General features: G+C 38.1%; 1 protein-coding gene across 13 annotated transcripts in view; it reads right to left on the reverse strand.

Annotated features, from left to right (window-relative positions):
- Nucleotides 1-16,799, reverse strand: part of slit2 (slit homolog 2) — a 76,043-nt gene that overhangs the window by 52,482 nt on the left and 6,762 nt on the right. For all 13 annotated transcript variants that reach the window (XM_084104327.1, XM_084104329.1, XM_084104322.1 and 10 more), the window contains exon 4: nt 14,468-14,539. In XM_084104327.1, coding sequence (XP_083960453.1) covers nt 14,468-14,539 — 72 coding nt within the window. The remainder of the gene's footprint in view (nt 1-14,467; nt 14,540-16,799) is intronic.

The raw sequence follows: 16,799 nt of genomic DNA on the forward strand, positions 1-16,799 counted from the left end.
AAAGGTTTAGATCAACATGAGGGTAAGCAAATGAATATATTTTTTTTGGGTCAACTATCCCTGTAACTCTCTCTGTTGCTTTCTCTCTCTCTCTCTCTCTCTCTCTCTCTCTCTCTCTCTCACTCACACACACACACACACACACACACACACACACACACACACACACACACACACACACACACACACACACACACAGGCTTATCTAAACTACTGATTTCTATGCCTGATATAGCATTGTAGACTTGCATAAAGACACATTCCATAAATGCATGTTCAACAACCATGTCAAGACCATCGTAGCAATTTCCACCTCACTGGAAAAAACAATACAGGTACAGCTGCGGGTGACTGTGCCTTGTGTACAAGAGGGTGTGTGAGTGTGTATGAACAGTTACAACTCCAAAGACTAATGGCCCATTAATATATATATACATATATACAGAGAGAGAGAGAGAGAGAGAGAGAGAGACAGAGAGAAAGAGAGAGAGAGAGAGAGAAATATAGAAAATAATCATTTATAATAAAATAAAATAATAATAATTTCTTTCTTAAAATAATTTCTTATTACAGTTCTTGAGACATAGTTTTATGAAACTTTTATTGTGTTTTTTGGTGGGGGGTTTTCTCCCCTTTTCGGAGCTTGACAGCCCCTGGTCACTATTAACGGTTCAATAAGAGACATGAAGGCGAGTAAATAATCAGTTGTGAATGTTGTCCATGTCATCTTTAATCCTTAACTCCATATGGTAACAACTGATGCACAAGCCAGTAAATAAAAGCAGGTATTCTCACTCATAACTATTACAGTTCAGTTTAATCAGTTCATCACCTCTTTGCAGCTGACACCTGTCCTTCTCTCAAAGATTTGCTCCTCTAAAAGTTCATTAGTTCATTTCTCTCTCCCCCCTGCTGAGTAACGGCTTTTGGGGAGTTCACTTACTCTCTGACACACACATACATGCATGCACAAACACACTTTCATCTCCCTGTGCACACTGACCCAGCGCGGGGAGCCTCAGGCTTTTAATTGCTGCCATGGTGATTCCCTTCATTCTGAAAAGACAAGCGTCTCCACCCCTCTGCTTAGCACGTCACTCTCACTGCAGTCACACTCGTTTACCGCTGCCGCCCCGTCAAACTCATCGCCCCTTTCCCTGCCCCTCACCCCCTCAACCTCCATGAAGAGATGGAAAAAAGATAACATAAAATGAACATCAGACATCATTTTTGTATAATATTATACCAATGAAACATCATTTACTCTTCACAGTCATTTGAAGCTGTTTGGGTCATTTGAAATTGTGTTTATTATGTGGGAATGTGTGTGTTTGTGTGTGTTTGTGTCTGTGTTTGTGTGTTTGTGTGCAAACACCGCAGCAGCATAACAATGCAATGAATCATAAAAACATGCAGAAACCCTTTTACAAGTGAACTTTTGAACTTTTCATGTTAACCCCCTCCACACACACACACAAGACAAAAATCAGGAGAGCCTTATTACATTTGTGCTTTGTTTCAACAGGTAGAGTGGTGTCATTCTCCTCTTCTCTCCTCCTACCCCCTTTTTAAATGCACATTCCTGCAATCTCTCTCTCTCTCTCTCTCACACACACACACACACACACACACACACACACACACACACACACACTCACACAGAACTCTAAATGATGACGTATCATAGACTGATGTTTTTATATAAAGCTAATTAAATGTATTTATTTATTTAAAATTTAGAAATACTTACCAGACATGGCCATTTTGGGGACAACTTCAGGGGGAAATTATAGCAAACTACATGCAAGAACATACAATCTTTACAAGTTTCATATATTCTATATTTCAATAAGAGATCAATAAAATAAAGATATATTTTTAAGAAAATAAACTACTCATTTGTTGTTCATTTCTGTTTTTAATTCATTTAATGTGCCAACAGAATATGCCTTTTTTAACACTAACCTATCTGTGAGAACCAAGGAAGACCACACACTGTCGAATGAATTATACAAATTTATAAGACTGAAAGTGAGTAATTGCCAGATATATCACTTTTCCCTAAAGGTAAGCCTTTAATTCAGCCGGCAGCTTGAGTAAAAAATAATAATAAAAAAAGTAAAATTTTCCAAAAACTAATTATAACCCCGTATCCTCAGAGCCCAAAGGAAAAAAGGTCAATATAAATCTCCCTGGTTCTCTTTTGACTTGTTAAATTCAGGCGTCTCATTTTCATCAGGTGTAGCGGCAGCTCTGTAGCAGTTATTTAAGGAGTGAAAGGATGTTGAAGTGAGAAAAAAAGCCAACATTTATCTGGTATCCAAGCAAACACCTCCAGAAAGACATACCAAAGGGTCTTTATATCATTCTGTTACCTGAGGACACACACACACACAAATCTAGCGCTCCCTGAGGCAACGAGATCTGACACACCCTTGTATCACCCTGCAATTAGGAAGCCCGCTTACATCATCCTTTAAGCTACTGTTATAGACACACACACACACACACACACACACACACACACACCCAGGAAGCCAGTAACAGAGCTGACAGACTCATAATCAAGTGTCACTGTACATGTCTGCCTCCCACCGTGCCTGATCATAAATGGGCAGGTTTAGAGCCCCAGAGACTAAGAAGAGGATCAGCTTTTCAGGCTATGGGTGGTCTTCAGGAAATATTTGGTAATATCCCCTCTTTCAAAACAATCTCTCTCCTCCTCCTCGCTCTCTCTTTAGGTGGCCATTATGATGCTGTTTTATGATGATATAATGCCTCACTGTACTTGTGCAGGGCCCTGAGCAGGGGGCCATGAGACATGACTTAGTAAACGACTCATTTTGCCTTTGATTTAAAAGCTATAAGAAAAAATTCAAGAGTGAGCCGCTCGAGTGTTCCAAGAAACGTAAAAAGTAAGCCTTTTTCGTGAAGCATTTTTATGAGAATGTGATGAGATGATAAGCTCCACTGAGAAACCAAATGAGCTTACAAATGTTAAAGCTTTGTGATTTGTCTGCAACAGCTTGTTATGTGCTCTCAGTAAGTTTTTGCTTATGTTTCACTTTTTGTTTTGTTTTTTCTAATATATATATACATATACATATATATATATATATATATATATATATATATATATATATATATACACACACACACACTCACAAACACACATTCTACACACATCAATAACATCAAGAACATTGTTGGATTAAATCCCTTTCCAAATTTCCATGCATTGTTTGAACTGTATACATTGCAACCCTGCAAGAAGTAAACAAAATTCCCCTAATTAAACAGCTTTCCCCATCACTTTATGACTTAATCTTACATATTTAACAAAGTCGTTAGCAAAAAAACAGCAAATGACTTCTCATCTCACACAAGTTTCATTTCATAAATTAATTAAAAACTCTTAATAATCAGGATCAAAACAGTCAAAATCAGACAAAGCAAAATGAAACAGCTAGCTTGCAGATTAGCTAAATAAATTGAAAACGTTAAACATACAGTATTTGGTTAAAAATTGTGTTTAAATGTTCACAGCCCTGAGCTAAAAATTGCATGTCATACTGCATGTTGTACTGGAGTACATTTGGTGAGTGCTAGCTGTTGTACAGGACTGAAATTGGTAATCATTTAAACCTACAAATATTTGTGTGAATAGCACTCATCAGCAATTAATTTGGGATTTCCGTTTCACACTTGGTGTGAATAGGCCATTAGCCTGGAAACACTCAGTGGTGTGGTTGCTTATTACTATTAGTATTTTGAGAGAAATTAACTTTTTAACAACAAGTTGAATTGCCAGACCCAGTTGACAGCTGGTGGTGTGATTTCAAAATGGCGGCCCCCTACGCTCCATGTAGAATAAAACAGCTTTTTCTCATTTACGTCTACAATATGAATGTACATGACTTTAAACATTTGTCAAAAGTACTATTAATTTATTTATATCCTTTAATAACAGTTTAATGAGACACACATGCACATACACACAAGGTGTGGTCCTTATCAGTCAGGGCTAAGCCCAGGTGCTCAGTGTTAAGCCACCATACAACTTTCACCAGTGACCCTAAGGACATCTCACCTTTGCTCACTTAACCTCTGGACACTTTACACACACTGGCTAAACGCAGGAATTTACAACTTAACACACACTAACATAACCTCCCAAGTATAAAGGAAAAACCCTTTAAAGGAACATATGGAGGTCTTGTGTTTGTGACTAGAGACTACCTAGTAAAACAGTATACAGACGCAGAGAGAGAGAGACAACTTCCACACCCTGCTGCCCTCATGTCAGCAGTTAATTGGCTAAAACAACGGACCGATTAACCAAGTAAAATAAAAGATGTGATGGTTGTTAGTGGTTGAAAGAGAAGGGTTAAGACACAGAGGGAGAAAGGAGAAACAGAGTGAGGGTGATTGTTAGAGAATTCACATTAGCAAAAGCCGATTAGAGGGCATACACTGAACAGGATCAACTGTGTAAGCCAGAGAACAACACTAAGCTTTCATTCAAAGACTCAACCCTTTCAAACAGATCCTGATTTGTGCAGCATCCAAGACACACACACACACACACACACATATACATACATACATACATACATACATATACATACATATACACACACAGGGTGGCAGACATTCCTCTGCGAATAAAACTCTGTGAGAACTCAGATCTTTGTGTATCAGAATGGGTGGTGATTATGGGTGCTGTAGAAGGACAAAAAGCTCTGCACCATTCTGTGTGTCTCACACAATGCCACTTAGACATGACCTATTCAAACTGGGCAAGTCTGACCCATAAACATGACACACTCTCTAATGAAAGAGTCCTATGAGCCCTTTCTGACCCCCCTTTTTCATTCACCTCACTGTATCATACCTTCAACTCATGTTGTAGTATTTACGAAATGGATAAAATGGATAATATGATATTTCTAAATCAATTAAAGAATTGCAGCAGAAGCCAACTGAAATTCAGTTGTCATTGTGAATGTTGGCTATAAAATTTAATTTGTATACATTTAGCTGTAGATCAAGGTCAGACGTAAAACTTGCAAGACAATACTACTCATTTAACCAGGTTAAGAAAAGGCTTAAACTACATTTCTCATCATTCTCTGTGACAGAAAGTGTATGTGGGAAACCAGAGTCGGTTGTTTCGTTATTACACGTCACGCATTCAAGTCGGAAACATAACATGGATAGCCTAAATAAAACAAAAGAACTCCACTTTTTGCTCACTCATATAGATACATTATCTTTATTTTAGATCAGTGTTTCCACCATGTTTTGAATCGACATGGCCCTTCCAATATCACAATTAGTCAACTTGCGCATCTAGAATTTTGAGTTTCTCACTTGTAAATACGACTTTATATGCTCAGAACTCAACGTTTTCGACTCAATCAATTACACATTTGATCATTTCATTTGGTTCTACAGGCTGTAAAAGTGTCCTATCCTTGTCTGGAAGTAAAAGAAAAAGAGATAGAAAGAAATATGAAACTGTCCATTGTTGATTTTATTCTGACCAAAGTCACTTGAATGCACACCAGATTGTAATTACGACTTGCAAGTAGGAATTTCCCAGGAGGACATAGAGGTGGTACTACACAATGTAACATCCTCATAAGTAACAGTACAAGAAAAGCAAAACAGTATCTAAATGTTAATTTATGTTGTATTTGATCATTTATTATCTTACATATGATTATCAGGCTTGTGTGTTTTCATATGGCTTTATATGACACAGTTTAAAAAGCTAAATGAGACATATTTACAAGAACATACTGAGAAAAAGGTTTGGTCTATTTAAACAACATTTTCTCTGAGCAAAGAAAAATAGACTCTGGTCAAGAAAAAGGCCAAACCAGCAAAACACATACTATACAGTGCACACACACACTTCCACAAACACCCACACACAAATTCTCACACACCACCGAAACTACTCACTGCTGTGTTTGACAAACTTGAAAACCTGACAAACTAAACACCACAGAGGGCGTGAGTGTGTGTTTGCATCCAGTCTTGGTTGACCATAGGAAGTCTGTGATTCAGTCATCCCAATGTCTCCTCTTTCTCCGTTTGTGTCTCAATACTTAGCGCAACCTTCCTAGACAACATTTGTAGGTATCTACGATGTCCAAAAATGCTGTCTAGGTAGGCAGCCTGCTAGGTTTGTAGATACAGCCACTGCCTCACCTCACTCTTCTAAGGTCAGGGAGTGAGGAAGTGACTCGGCAACCGTACACCAATCAGGGAAACATTACGTTGCCACGGAGATGGAAGGAAGCGGTAATTAAATAATGACAGAGCTGTGGCTGAAGCCTGTTATTACTGAATTACATATACGCATACACGTGAACACACATACACTTTTACTTTTGTGTCACCCTCACCCTGTCAATCTCATACACAGTCTCCATGTGTAATTTTCAAGCAATGTTTGCTTTTTACACCTCTTGTGTCTGGTGTGTGTCAATCCTTCTTTGTTTATATTCACTTGTTTGTGTGACTGTGAGTGTGAGAACTCAAAGTGAAGAGGCTCTGTTAGGAGGTTAAAGATGACAGCAGTGCTGAAGAATGCTGACAATTCCACTCCAGCGCTGCTGAACTCAGTTCTATTCCCTCAGAATGGCCTACTGTGCCACTGTGTGACCAGAGCCAAAATGGAGTCCACTTCAGAGCAATTACACTCCCACGCTTTCACTCAGAATAGACGACTGTGCGACTGAGCAAGTGGAGCCAAGATGGAGTCCACCTTCCAGAGTTCACACCCCACGCAGCTGCATAATAAACCCCAAATGAACTCACAGCAATCATATTAACAATATCTGAGTCTGAATTGTAGAGGATTTGAAGCTTCTAATTAACGGTTGAGAAGGAAAGTCAAAACAAAAGGATGGTGGGCCTTAAATCTGTATTTGTTTCAATAGGATCTTCAATACATTGCAATAACCACAAAAGTTAGATTACAAGTTAAGACCAATGTATACTTGGGTTTTTAAACATACCCAAACTTGTAAACTTGGGTGGCGTACCCTCTGAGGCATTTAACATCCTTCAGCATACTCTTCCACTTAAGCCTTGTTTATACTTTCGCCCTGCGTACACTGCGTACCATGCGTACTCTGAACACTCAACTAGCACATGCGTCTTAATATTTTTTGCACTAATTGGTATGTCCACAAGGCTGGCCCAGGCCATTGTTTCAGTCGTAAAAGAAACGGAGGGGACAGAACACCAAATCTGACAATGAGGGGATTATGAGAAACATGCATCTCTAGTTTAAACAAGTCATTTTTTCGGTCATAATATCTGGAGAGAAATAGCGAAGACACAGGACACGGATGAAACTTACTGATGTCGATGCCTGCGTTCGTGCATGTATATAAAATGGAGTATACTTTTAAAGGTTACGTGTTCAGCTTGCATATGCTAAGCTGAAGTATACTTTAGTCAAAGTACATATTTTCACATTGAGCCAACAGTAGGTTGCTCAAGTACTTTCCGTTATGATTATTATGGGATGGACAAATGAAAAAAAAACAAGGAAAAAAACATCAACACTTCCCGAAAAGTTAACCCCTCTAAAAGTTATTGTAAAATTTGTACACCGTGTACAATCACAATATTTTGTTGATGTTGTTGTACTCAAAAGACACCATTCATACTCTTAATAACAAAGTGTACGGAAATAGCTTTACATATTTCTAGTTTTCAGTGATAATTCTCCTTTGGACCACTTTCCACATTTCAATGGAAATGTAACGCTGATTCCTTACACTGATTTGCTAGTAAAGGAAGTCGATACCTGACACCCTAAATGTAACAGATTAGCTGATATAACACTAATCAAGAGCCTTAATTATTTAATTCAAGTGCTTCCAGTGGTGTGGTGCTCAGTAGCCGTGGTGATATTGTGTTCTAGTTGCCGTGCTGTTGTGAAGGTGAAACTAAAGACCATGGAGTGGCCAGTGTGGTTGCTAGGATACGGCTGGAGTTTCAGTTACATGCTAACGAGAAATTGCCCACTTCTTGTTACCCGTCACTAAGACACTCGCTCACACGTAAACAATCTCAGGCACAAACACACAACCACACATTCGGCTACCTAAGACAATTTTAAAAAGTGGCATGCTCAATCTGAAAAGGACATCTTTAAAACCCAGCAGTGTGTGTGCGTGCTCACGTGTGTGTGTTTGGACAGGAATATAAGCCCCGCGTGGTGCAGTCTGACAGGTCAAATAAGCAATAGAGATTGATGATGCTGCTGTGTGGTGTGATTCCCAAATCTAGAGCACTTTTTTGTTGTTTAGAATCCAGTATTCCTGTAATTCTTTTGTTTTTTATGAGTTTAATAAAGAACTCTGTCTCGTCTTCTGTCCAAACATACCGTGTCATCTTTAAAGAACGATCGACTTTGACGTAGGCCAGGTGACCTGTAAACGTGCAAAAACTGTTTTGAAATATTCCTTTTTCGAACTGCCTGAAAACCACATCATGCAAGCGTAAAAACAGTTTGCAATATATGGGAGTTTTTGCGAAATTGATGTTTCCATTCGGCGTATTTTCAATTCGCAATTTCAAATTGAGCAATTTGAAGGGTAATGGAAACGCAGCTAATGAGGCTTTCAAAACATTTTCATGAGTTCAAAATCTCAGATTTCAGTCTGAAAACTGTTTTAAAGAATCCACAAATACTGAAACTCATCAAAAACATATATTGAGCTGTTCAGACAAAATCACTTATCAACTGGTTCTGAACACTAAGAGTTTAATGGTCAAAGGTCATAACTATGTGGTCAACTGATAAAAGACAGTCTTGTGAATCCCACACACACTCACACACACGCAGGTGTTTTTTCTTATAATTGTGGATGGCTCAGTGCCTGGCCTGGAGACTGTTTGTCTGAGACTCTCTCCTGAGTACCGCTCAGGTGTGCGTGTGTGTGTGTGTGTGTGTGTGTGTGTTTGCCAAAAACCCTCTTTCATTCTCTCACCTATACCAAATAAACTCAATCATAAAAGCAAAAAAAAAAAAAAAAAAAATCACAATTAATAACTACAAACAGCTGTAAGCAAACATACAATCTACATACAAACTCTGTACTACTGTGATTATTCTAGTTTCATAGATATTCATGTAGCTTTATCTGTCCATTCATAACACTGTATTTAAACAATTTTGTATTACCAGAATACCATTATATTCTGAATGTTATTATGCCATAAACAAAAACATACACTAATACATTACTAAATGCATCTGGACCCAAAAAATACAAATCATTGTGTGTGCATAGAATGTGAACGAGCTTATTCAAACAGCCTGCAGGCAAAAAATAATAATCTAACTGAATTTCCTGACATGTTTGAGTTATATTTGCATGACTAAAAACAGAAGAATGTTAATAAAACATGATTTTGGTATCAGTTAGCTTAGTTTTCTTTCTTTGCAATGCATGTAATGTTAATATTATTTAGGCTGTCAATCAATTATAATTACATGACATGTCAATTAACTCACTACATATATTAATATAAAGCCAACTGAAGATAATTCAAAGACATTTATTTTTTAATTCTTTTTAATTTTTTTAAGTCCTATTTAAAATATTTTACATTTTATTCTGAAACAACACAATAACTTCAATGCAATACCAAGACATCTATAATATCTGCAGCTAGCTGCATTAAAATTCACAAACAATTCCTCAAAATACTGACTGCTTGCAAGAAGTTTGCAACAGATTTAGGCTGCCATTACCTGTTGCATCTTGCTTAAATATTCTCATTTGCATATTTTAAGACAGCATAGTAAGCAGCTTCAACAGATCATTTACTTATTCCACTAAAAGCTGTGATCCGAAATCACGTTTTTAACGACTGAAGAAATCTCCTCTGTGAAATATTTTATTTCTGATCTTCTGATGACTTATATAAGAGAAGGCATGAAAATGCCTGAAATGCACAGCATGCATATAAACACACAACACAAGAAACCACACAGACTCTGACATACATGTGCACACATGTCTACAAGCTTGAGGTTTTTCCATTATGAGTCATTGTCACTATGACAACAGGCTATAAACTCTTTTCCTGTCTTCATTAAAATCTGATTATGAATGAAATTACCCCCCCCCCCCCCCCCCCCCAAACACAAACATATACACTCGCACCTAATAACGCTATACTTTAACAGACAGGCAGGCAACACTTTACTCCATTGTATCCGTCTTTAATTTCAAAACTGTTCCCACCAACTCGTGTGAACAGACAAGGCTTAGCAAGTGTGTGTGTGTGTGTGTGTGTGTGTGTGTGTATGTTGTGTGTCTTTATGTGTGTGTCTTGTGAGCTGAGAGGACTGGGGTTAAGCGTCCACTCCGCAGACAAAAGCCAAACTCTCTACAGCACTGTGACCTAGGAAACGCCGAGCTCGGTAAACACACACACGCAGACACACACTCTGAGATGGCAAACAGTTTGGCTTGTCTAGGGTTTGGTGTGCGGATTAAGCAAGAAAACCACTATGATTTTTCACCCCGAAAACTCGTGGCACATTTCTCAAGAAAACCACACATTCAAAGCCATATTTAAAATCAGCTAAGCGTGTGTGAACCCAAAGCCACCGCTAACAGACATGACAGGAATATGAAGACGTCTGCTGGCATATTCACATATTCAACCTCTCACTTTGTGTTTAAGTTTCTAATCTTCTCACAAAGCTGTTCTCATAACATAACGTCAGTGTTCCCAGAGACTTTATAATGTTTTGCTTTGGCTTGCAAGCGCTGTAACACAAGAAGGCCTGATCATTTTAATTCATGATCTGAGGTTAAAGCTGTAATTTCAGCGCTACTATTACAAATATAAATGCAAAACATAACAGAATTACAAATATGACGTTTAATTTCAAACAGGCTTCCCAAACACTCCCCTCATCTGTCATTGGTCTGTCAAACAGATAGTCCCGCTCCAAACTCACACCATTGGTTGAGTCAATGTTCTTTGATCGGGCTGGTCAGGATGCTACAACAAAGAAAACGATGTTTTGATAGTACCTCAGAATATCTTCTTTTGTGTTCTGCAGAAGGAATAAAGTCATACACGTTTGGAATTACATGGAGATGAGTAAATTAACTTTCATTTTTGAGTGAACGATCCCTTTAACTAAAAAAAAAAAAAATTAAGACACTTCATCTGTGGAAAGTGATGCCACATTTGTCATCTCTTCATCCACACATTTAAGAATATTGATCAATATCTGTCAACATCTTATAATAAAAATAAATTAAAAAAATAACACAGACAATTACCATTGTAAGGCATTTGATTTGACTTAATAACCAGTGACAGGCTAAATAAAGGCCACACAGAGACGTCACAAACTGAAGAAATTCCTTTGGTGGTCAGAAACACCCACAAACTCACTTTTGCACAGTGTGAAACAGCACTAATGATTACTGGATGAGGGATGATGGCTACATGACATGACAACAGTAACTGTAGCAACTATGAGCGGCATTTGCACCAACAGATATGCTTGCGCCAGCTTGATTCAGAACATAAAAAATAAAAAAACAAGTAATGATCCGCACCCCCCATCCACCCCAGCATCTACAAAATTACAATTAAGACAAGACACAACAAGCACAACAATTATTTTTTCGTGCACTGGTCAATTTTAAGATTTTGGGCTATATTGCTTCCATAACATGTCTTCTTTCAGAATATTGGACAGAAAACTTCAAACATACACATTTAAGTGTTTATTTTTATTACACTTTATCTAGTTGTGTCTGTAGACTTCAATACATTTTTACATATATTTAAAGGCTGTTTTCTCAAAATGAATTTTTTTGCCACTTCAGTTGCACATTCACCAAACTTTCCTGTTTTATTCATATCTATACTCTGAAGGTTTTTAGAGAGGAGTTTGTTCATATATAATTTTCCTGATTCATATATAAGATTTTATTCCCAAAAAACATGGTGAAAATGTTTTTTTTTTTTTTTCAATTTCAGAAAAAAATTTATACAAAGCAATTGTCTTAATGTATTAGTCACCTAGGGAAGTATAGTGATATCTGTTAGTTATCCTTATTCACCTGTGTCTTGCCTTTAATTCCGAGATATTATCTAATCTAAACACTCTCTCTTTCTATGTTTTTTTCTCATGCCATCTGTTTTTTTATTGGTGTACCACTCTCATTTTCAAACTACTGTTGGGTTTTTACAGAGTTCTTAATGGACTCTCAAAAATCTGACCAATCTATCTCTCTCTCTCTCTCTCTCTCTCTCTCTCTCATGCTTCTCATTTTACTTTCTTTCTCACCCCTTCAAGTCCCTTTCTTCTTCCTTTCCCACTTTCTTTCTATCCAAACAGACACAGCTGTGACCGACCTGCTGTCCGTGAGAAATGTTATCTGAACGTTCTCTCCAACATAACCAATGTTATTCAAAGGTTTTCAAACAGGCCCGGCCTCTGAGGAGACAAAAGGCAGAAATACTTCAGCCGCTACTGTGGCAGCGGCCGTATGCGTGTAACCATAACTCATATTCACACAGACACACACACAAACATATACACGCACACACACGTACAGCAGAAGCCGGGGTCACTAGGGCACCCGGCAAGATGAACAAAACAAGCTCTAGAAGGTTCTGTCACCCGCTACCAGACCATCCCCCTCCAAAAAAAAAAAAAAAAAAAAAAAAAAAAAAACACACACACTCCATCCAAACACATTAACGTCAAACCTGATCAGAGGGACAGAGGGAGAGGACGCACAGAGACGAAACCCAAAGAAAGAAAGAAAGAAAGAAAGAAAGAAAGAAAGAAAGAAAGAAAGAAAGAAAGAAAGAAAGAAAGCAGCATAAAAGAAATAAGGGATGAGAGAACAGGAAAAAGAGCAAAATAAAGCAAAACGAGATAGACAGAGTGATGAAAGAGGCAGGCAGATAAAAGCTGCACATGTTAGCCACAGATGTAGACGAGCAGAGATAATCTAATGAGGAGTGAACACTGTGTGTGTGTGTGTGTGTGTGTGTGTGTGTGTGTGTGTGTGTGTGTGTGTGACATCAAATCAAATAATATTATCAGAAAGTATTATACACTATGCAGTGCTTCCTCTTTTTTCCTCGTTGTCTTTTTTTCTCTCTCACACACCTGCTACCATCTTGTTGAAATTGAATTGACAGACAGAACAGAAAAATCCTCCCTAAGAATCATAAAACCCTATATGTGACTGCGCACATACTTTTCATTGACTTCTATTGCTTTTTATATTGAGCTAGTGATATTTACTATCCCTAACCCTCACACAAACCATTCTGCATTTTTACATTTTCATTAAAACATTATTTAGGATGTTTTCCATTGGCTGGTCCCCCAATGTAGTTTTTATTATCCCTGAGGGGACATTTGGTCCCCATAATGTAGGCAAAACTTGACCCCTACACACACCCGCAATCTGATGCTTTTACAAAGAAAACAAGTAAAGGGTTCCTTGGTACATGTATTTCTTTAAGACTTGATTTTAAGCCCAGCATTTTACTTTAGGTCTCACAAACACACACACATGATAGTTGAGACTGAAGTTCCCAGAGTATTTTTAGGAGACCACACACACAACCATACCATGTCTAGAACATGAACAGTGGCTGTATGCTGGCAGAAACATGAGCGATATGTGCAGCAGCACACACACACACACACACGCACACACGCGCGCAAACACACACACACACACACACACACACACAGACATTTCCTCCATCAACCTCCTGCAAAGTCTGTTAGAATGTTGTTTTTCCTGGTAAAGCAGTTAGTGCTCGCTATACTTCCTCTCACTCTCTCTGAGCAGCAGATGTTTAAGCGTGTATCTCCTTTAAACTCAATTTAGTCTGTTCATGGTCTGAACCTCCCTTACTGCTGATCCCTAGATGTCCTGCATAACTCAATTATAAGCACACACACATACACACACATACACTCCGGTCTGGGGGTAATGAGAAAGATTAAGAACACAGATCCTAAGATTTTGCTATGTTTATGCTGTTATTAACCTCTGAATTTAATGTCACTATCTTTTGGTATTAAAAAATTAATTAAACCCGAATCTCAAATCAAGTGGAACAGTAGAGAACCAAATAGGAACATTTAAATGTATTAAAAAGTCATCTTGGCAGGAAAGATCTCAAATCCAACTACAGCACAGCAAAATGAATTCATGAAAATGCACCTGAAATAAGTAAATACATTTGTAAAAGTTACATTAATTAATAAACTTTTGAAAAGAGACAAAAGTCCCATTTTGAAAAAAAGGCTACAAAAGAGGAACGAAGAGAGAAACTGTAAAGAGGAGACAAAGAGAAAGAAAGGGGGTGAGAAAAAAAAAAAACAGGGAGAGGAAAGAGAGGGGCTAAACGATAAAGGACTCACAGTCTGAAGAGTTTAGTCGTGCCCAGAAACAGCAACTCCGGAAGAACCTGAAGATTATTCCTGTTGAGACGCCTGCAAACACAGACACACGCAGCAACATGAAATACACAAAACTCACAGCGGTGCAGTTTATGTACATTCAGAAGAGCAAACTTCAATGGCTGTGAGGCACCAGAAAAAGTATATGATGTGCATCAGACCTTAAACTGTTTGCAGAAAGTCTGCTATAACATGGGTGGATTTCAGCTCGCAAAACCTACTGGATTTATCAAGTTCTGAAACAACTGGAATAATGCACCTCAGTGACATACTATAGAAAACAGCAGAACATCAGAAACATTAGAAAAATAAGAACACAATTGTGAGATTGTGAGATTGTGTTGCACTCAAGAAAAATACTTTATACATTAAATGTTATAAAATATTTCAATTCGGGCCTGCCAGCCATCAACTTGAGCCTTGACTGTGTGTGTGTGTGTGTGTGTGTGTGTGTGTGTGTGTGTGTGTGTGTGTGTCTGGCAGACAGTGTCATTGTGTGGGGGCATCTAGCAAACACACGCAGACAAAGAACAGCCCGGAAAAACAGATGTGGGAAAAACAAACAGAACGTCTCACACAAAGTGAAGCGAAAGAACTTACAGTGCAAATACACACACACACACACACAAACACATATGCACACACGTCATGAAATAAAATGATGCATATTTGCTTTTTTCAGCGACAATTCAGTGATAAAAAGTCATTTCTCACTCTCTTTTGCTCTCAATTTTCTGGCGTATTAATAAACTGAGTAATATTGCCGACTAGTGCATGTATAACAGACATTATGCATGACAATCAGCACATATAATACTCACTGCGCATATTAATGAAGAGTGGCGCCAATGCTGTCTGTGCATTAGATTAATGAGGCTTGAGATTAATCAATAATGTTTTTAGAACCAGAACACAGAGCATGTTCAGAGCAGCCTATTAAGCATCAGAGTTTTGAGAACTACTAAAATGACATTCTGAAGCCTACTGATATTGGGAGAATGTTAAAATAATACAAAAACCCAATCAATTTTTGTACTCTTACGTCAGCATGCGAGATTTACCACACATCAATCAAACAAGCCGAAGTTCTAAAGTGAACTCTGCCTCCACAAAGTACAAAACCATCAAGCTCTCACTCTCCCTCTGTTTTATGCCCTCACTTTCTCTGACACACTCTCGCAAACACTTGCACACTCAAACATCGCAGCCGATGACATCATCGTTGAGCTTCTGGGGTTACATCATTCCATTTGAATATTTAATGAATGATGAAATAATAACGAGGCACACAGTGCTGCACACTCCAGAAATGCCCACGTGTTTCACTCAGGCACAGAGGACAGCCTTCCCTGAGGACCCCGCAGCAAAAACACACAAAGACACACGGTGCTTAAAGCGAATAAGATCGACCCTTAAAATAGATGAGTACGCACAGACAAACACACTTACAGATAGAAATGCACATAGCCAGACTCTGACACACACAGACATGCACTCACAGTCATTTCCAAGGAGGGCTATAAAGTGAGATGACTTGCCAAAAAACAGGCAACAAGACTGAACAGAGGAAAGAATGAATTGAAAGTTAGTGTGAAGAGACACACAGCTACTGTAGCGCAAAACAGACATGATCCGCAATCAATCACGTATAGCACATGACATAGGTTTATGGCTTAGTTTATAAATTAGTAGGTTCAGACAGGCCGCCTACAGTCTGTACGCTGACAGCCTGATGCATATTGCACACAAAACTGGAAAGCACTGTCTTCATTTGGCAAGCATTAATCTGATTGGCTGAATCTGTGCAACTTCCTTAAAGGTGCACAGTCTTTATCAGTCCAGAAGGAAACATTGTCTGTTACCGGGCCAATGAACGCTTTTGATGATCAAATAATCGTTTACTTTCCCGAAGTTTTCCAAATTAGTTGTATTAAATCTTCGAAAGATATTCAGAGTTTAATCATGTTAACTTGATATCCACAAGCAAAACTATACATTCATACAGTATCTGATTTTTTATTTATTTCTGTGAAATTATCAGTTGTGGATATTCTGATTCTGAGTCAATATACAATTTTACAATATTTTTTATTGTAAGAACAGTGAACACACACACAATTTACTTTAGACAGTTTTTCCTGAACAACTGTTCATCGAGATAAAAATATTATTATTTTTTTTCACCCAGGTCTCTTTTGATAACCCCTAAATGCCACGTAAAAACTGTCTAAGTGGGCAATTCTACCTGCCATTAGCTCACAATTAACAACTAGCCCAAAACTGTGTGTGATTG

The sequence above is a fragment of the Abramis brama genome, assembly GCF_963993115.1.
Source record: "Abramis brama genome assembly, chromosome: 2".
Classification (NCBI taxonomy): Eukaryota; Metazoa; Chordata; class Actinopteri; order Cypriniformes; family Leuciscidae; genus Abramis; species Abramis brama.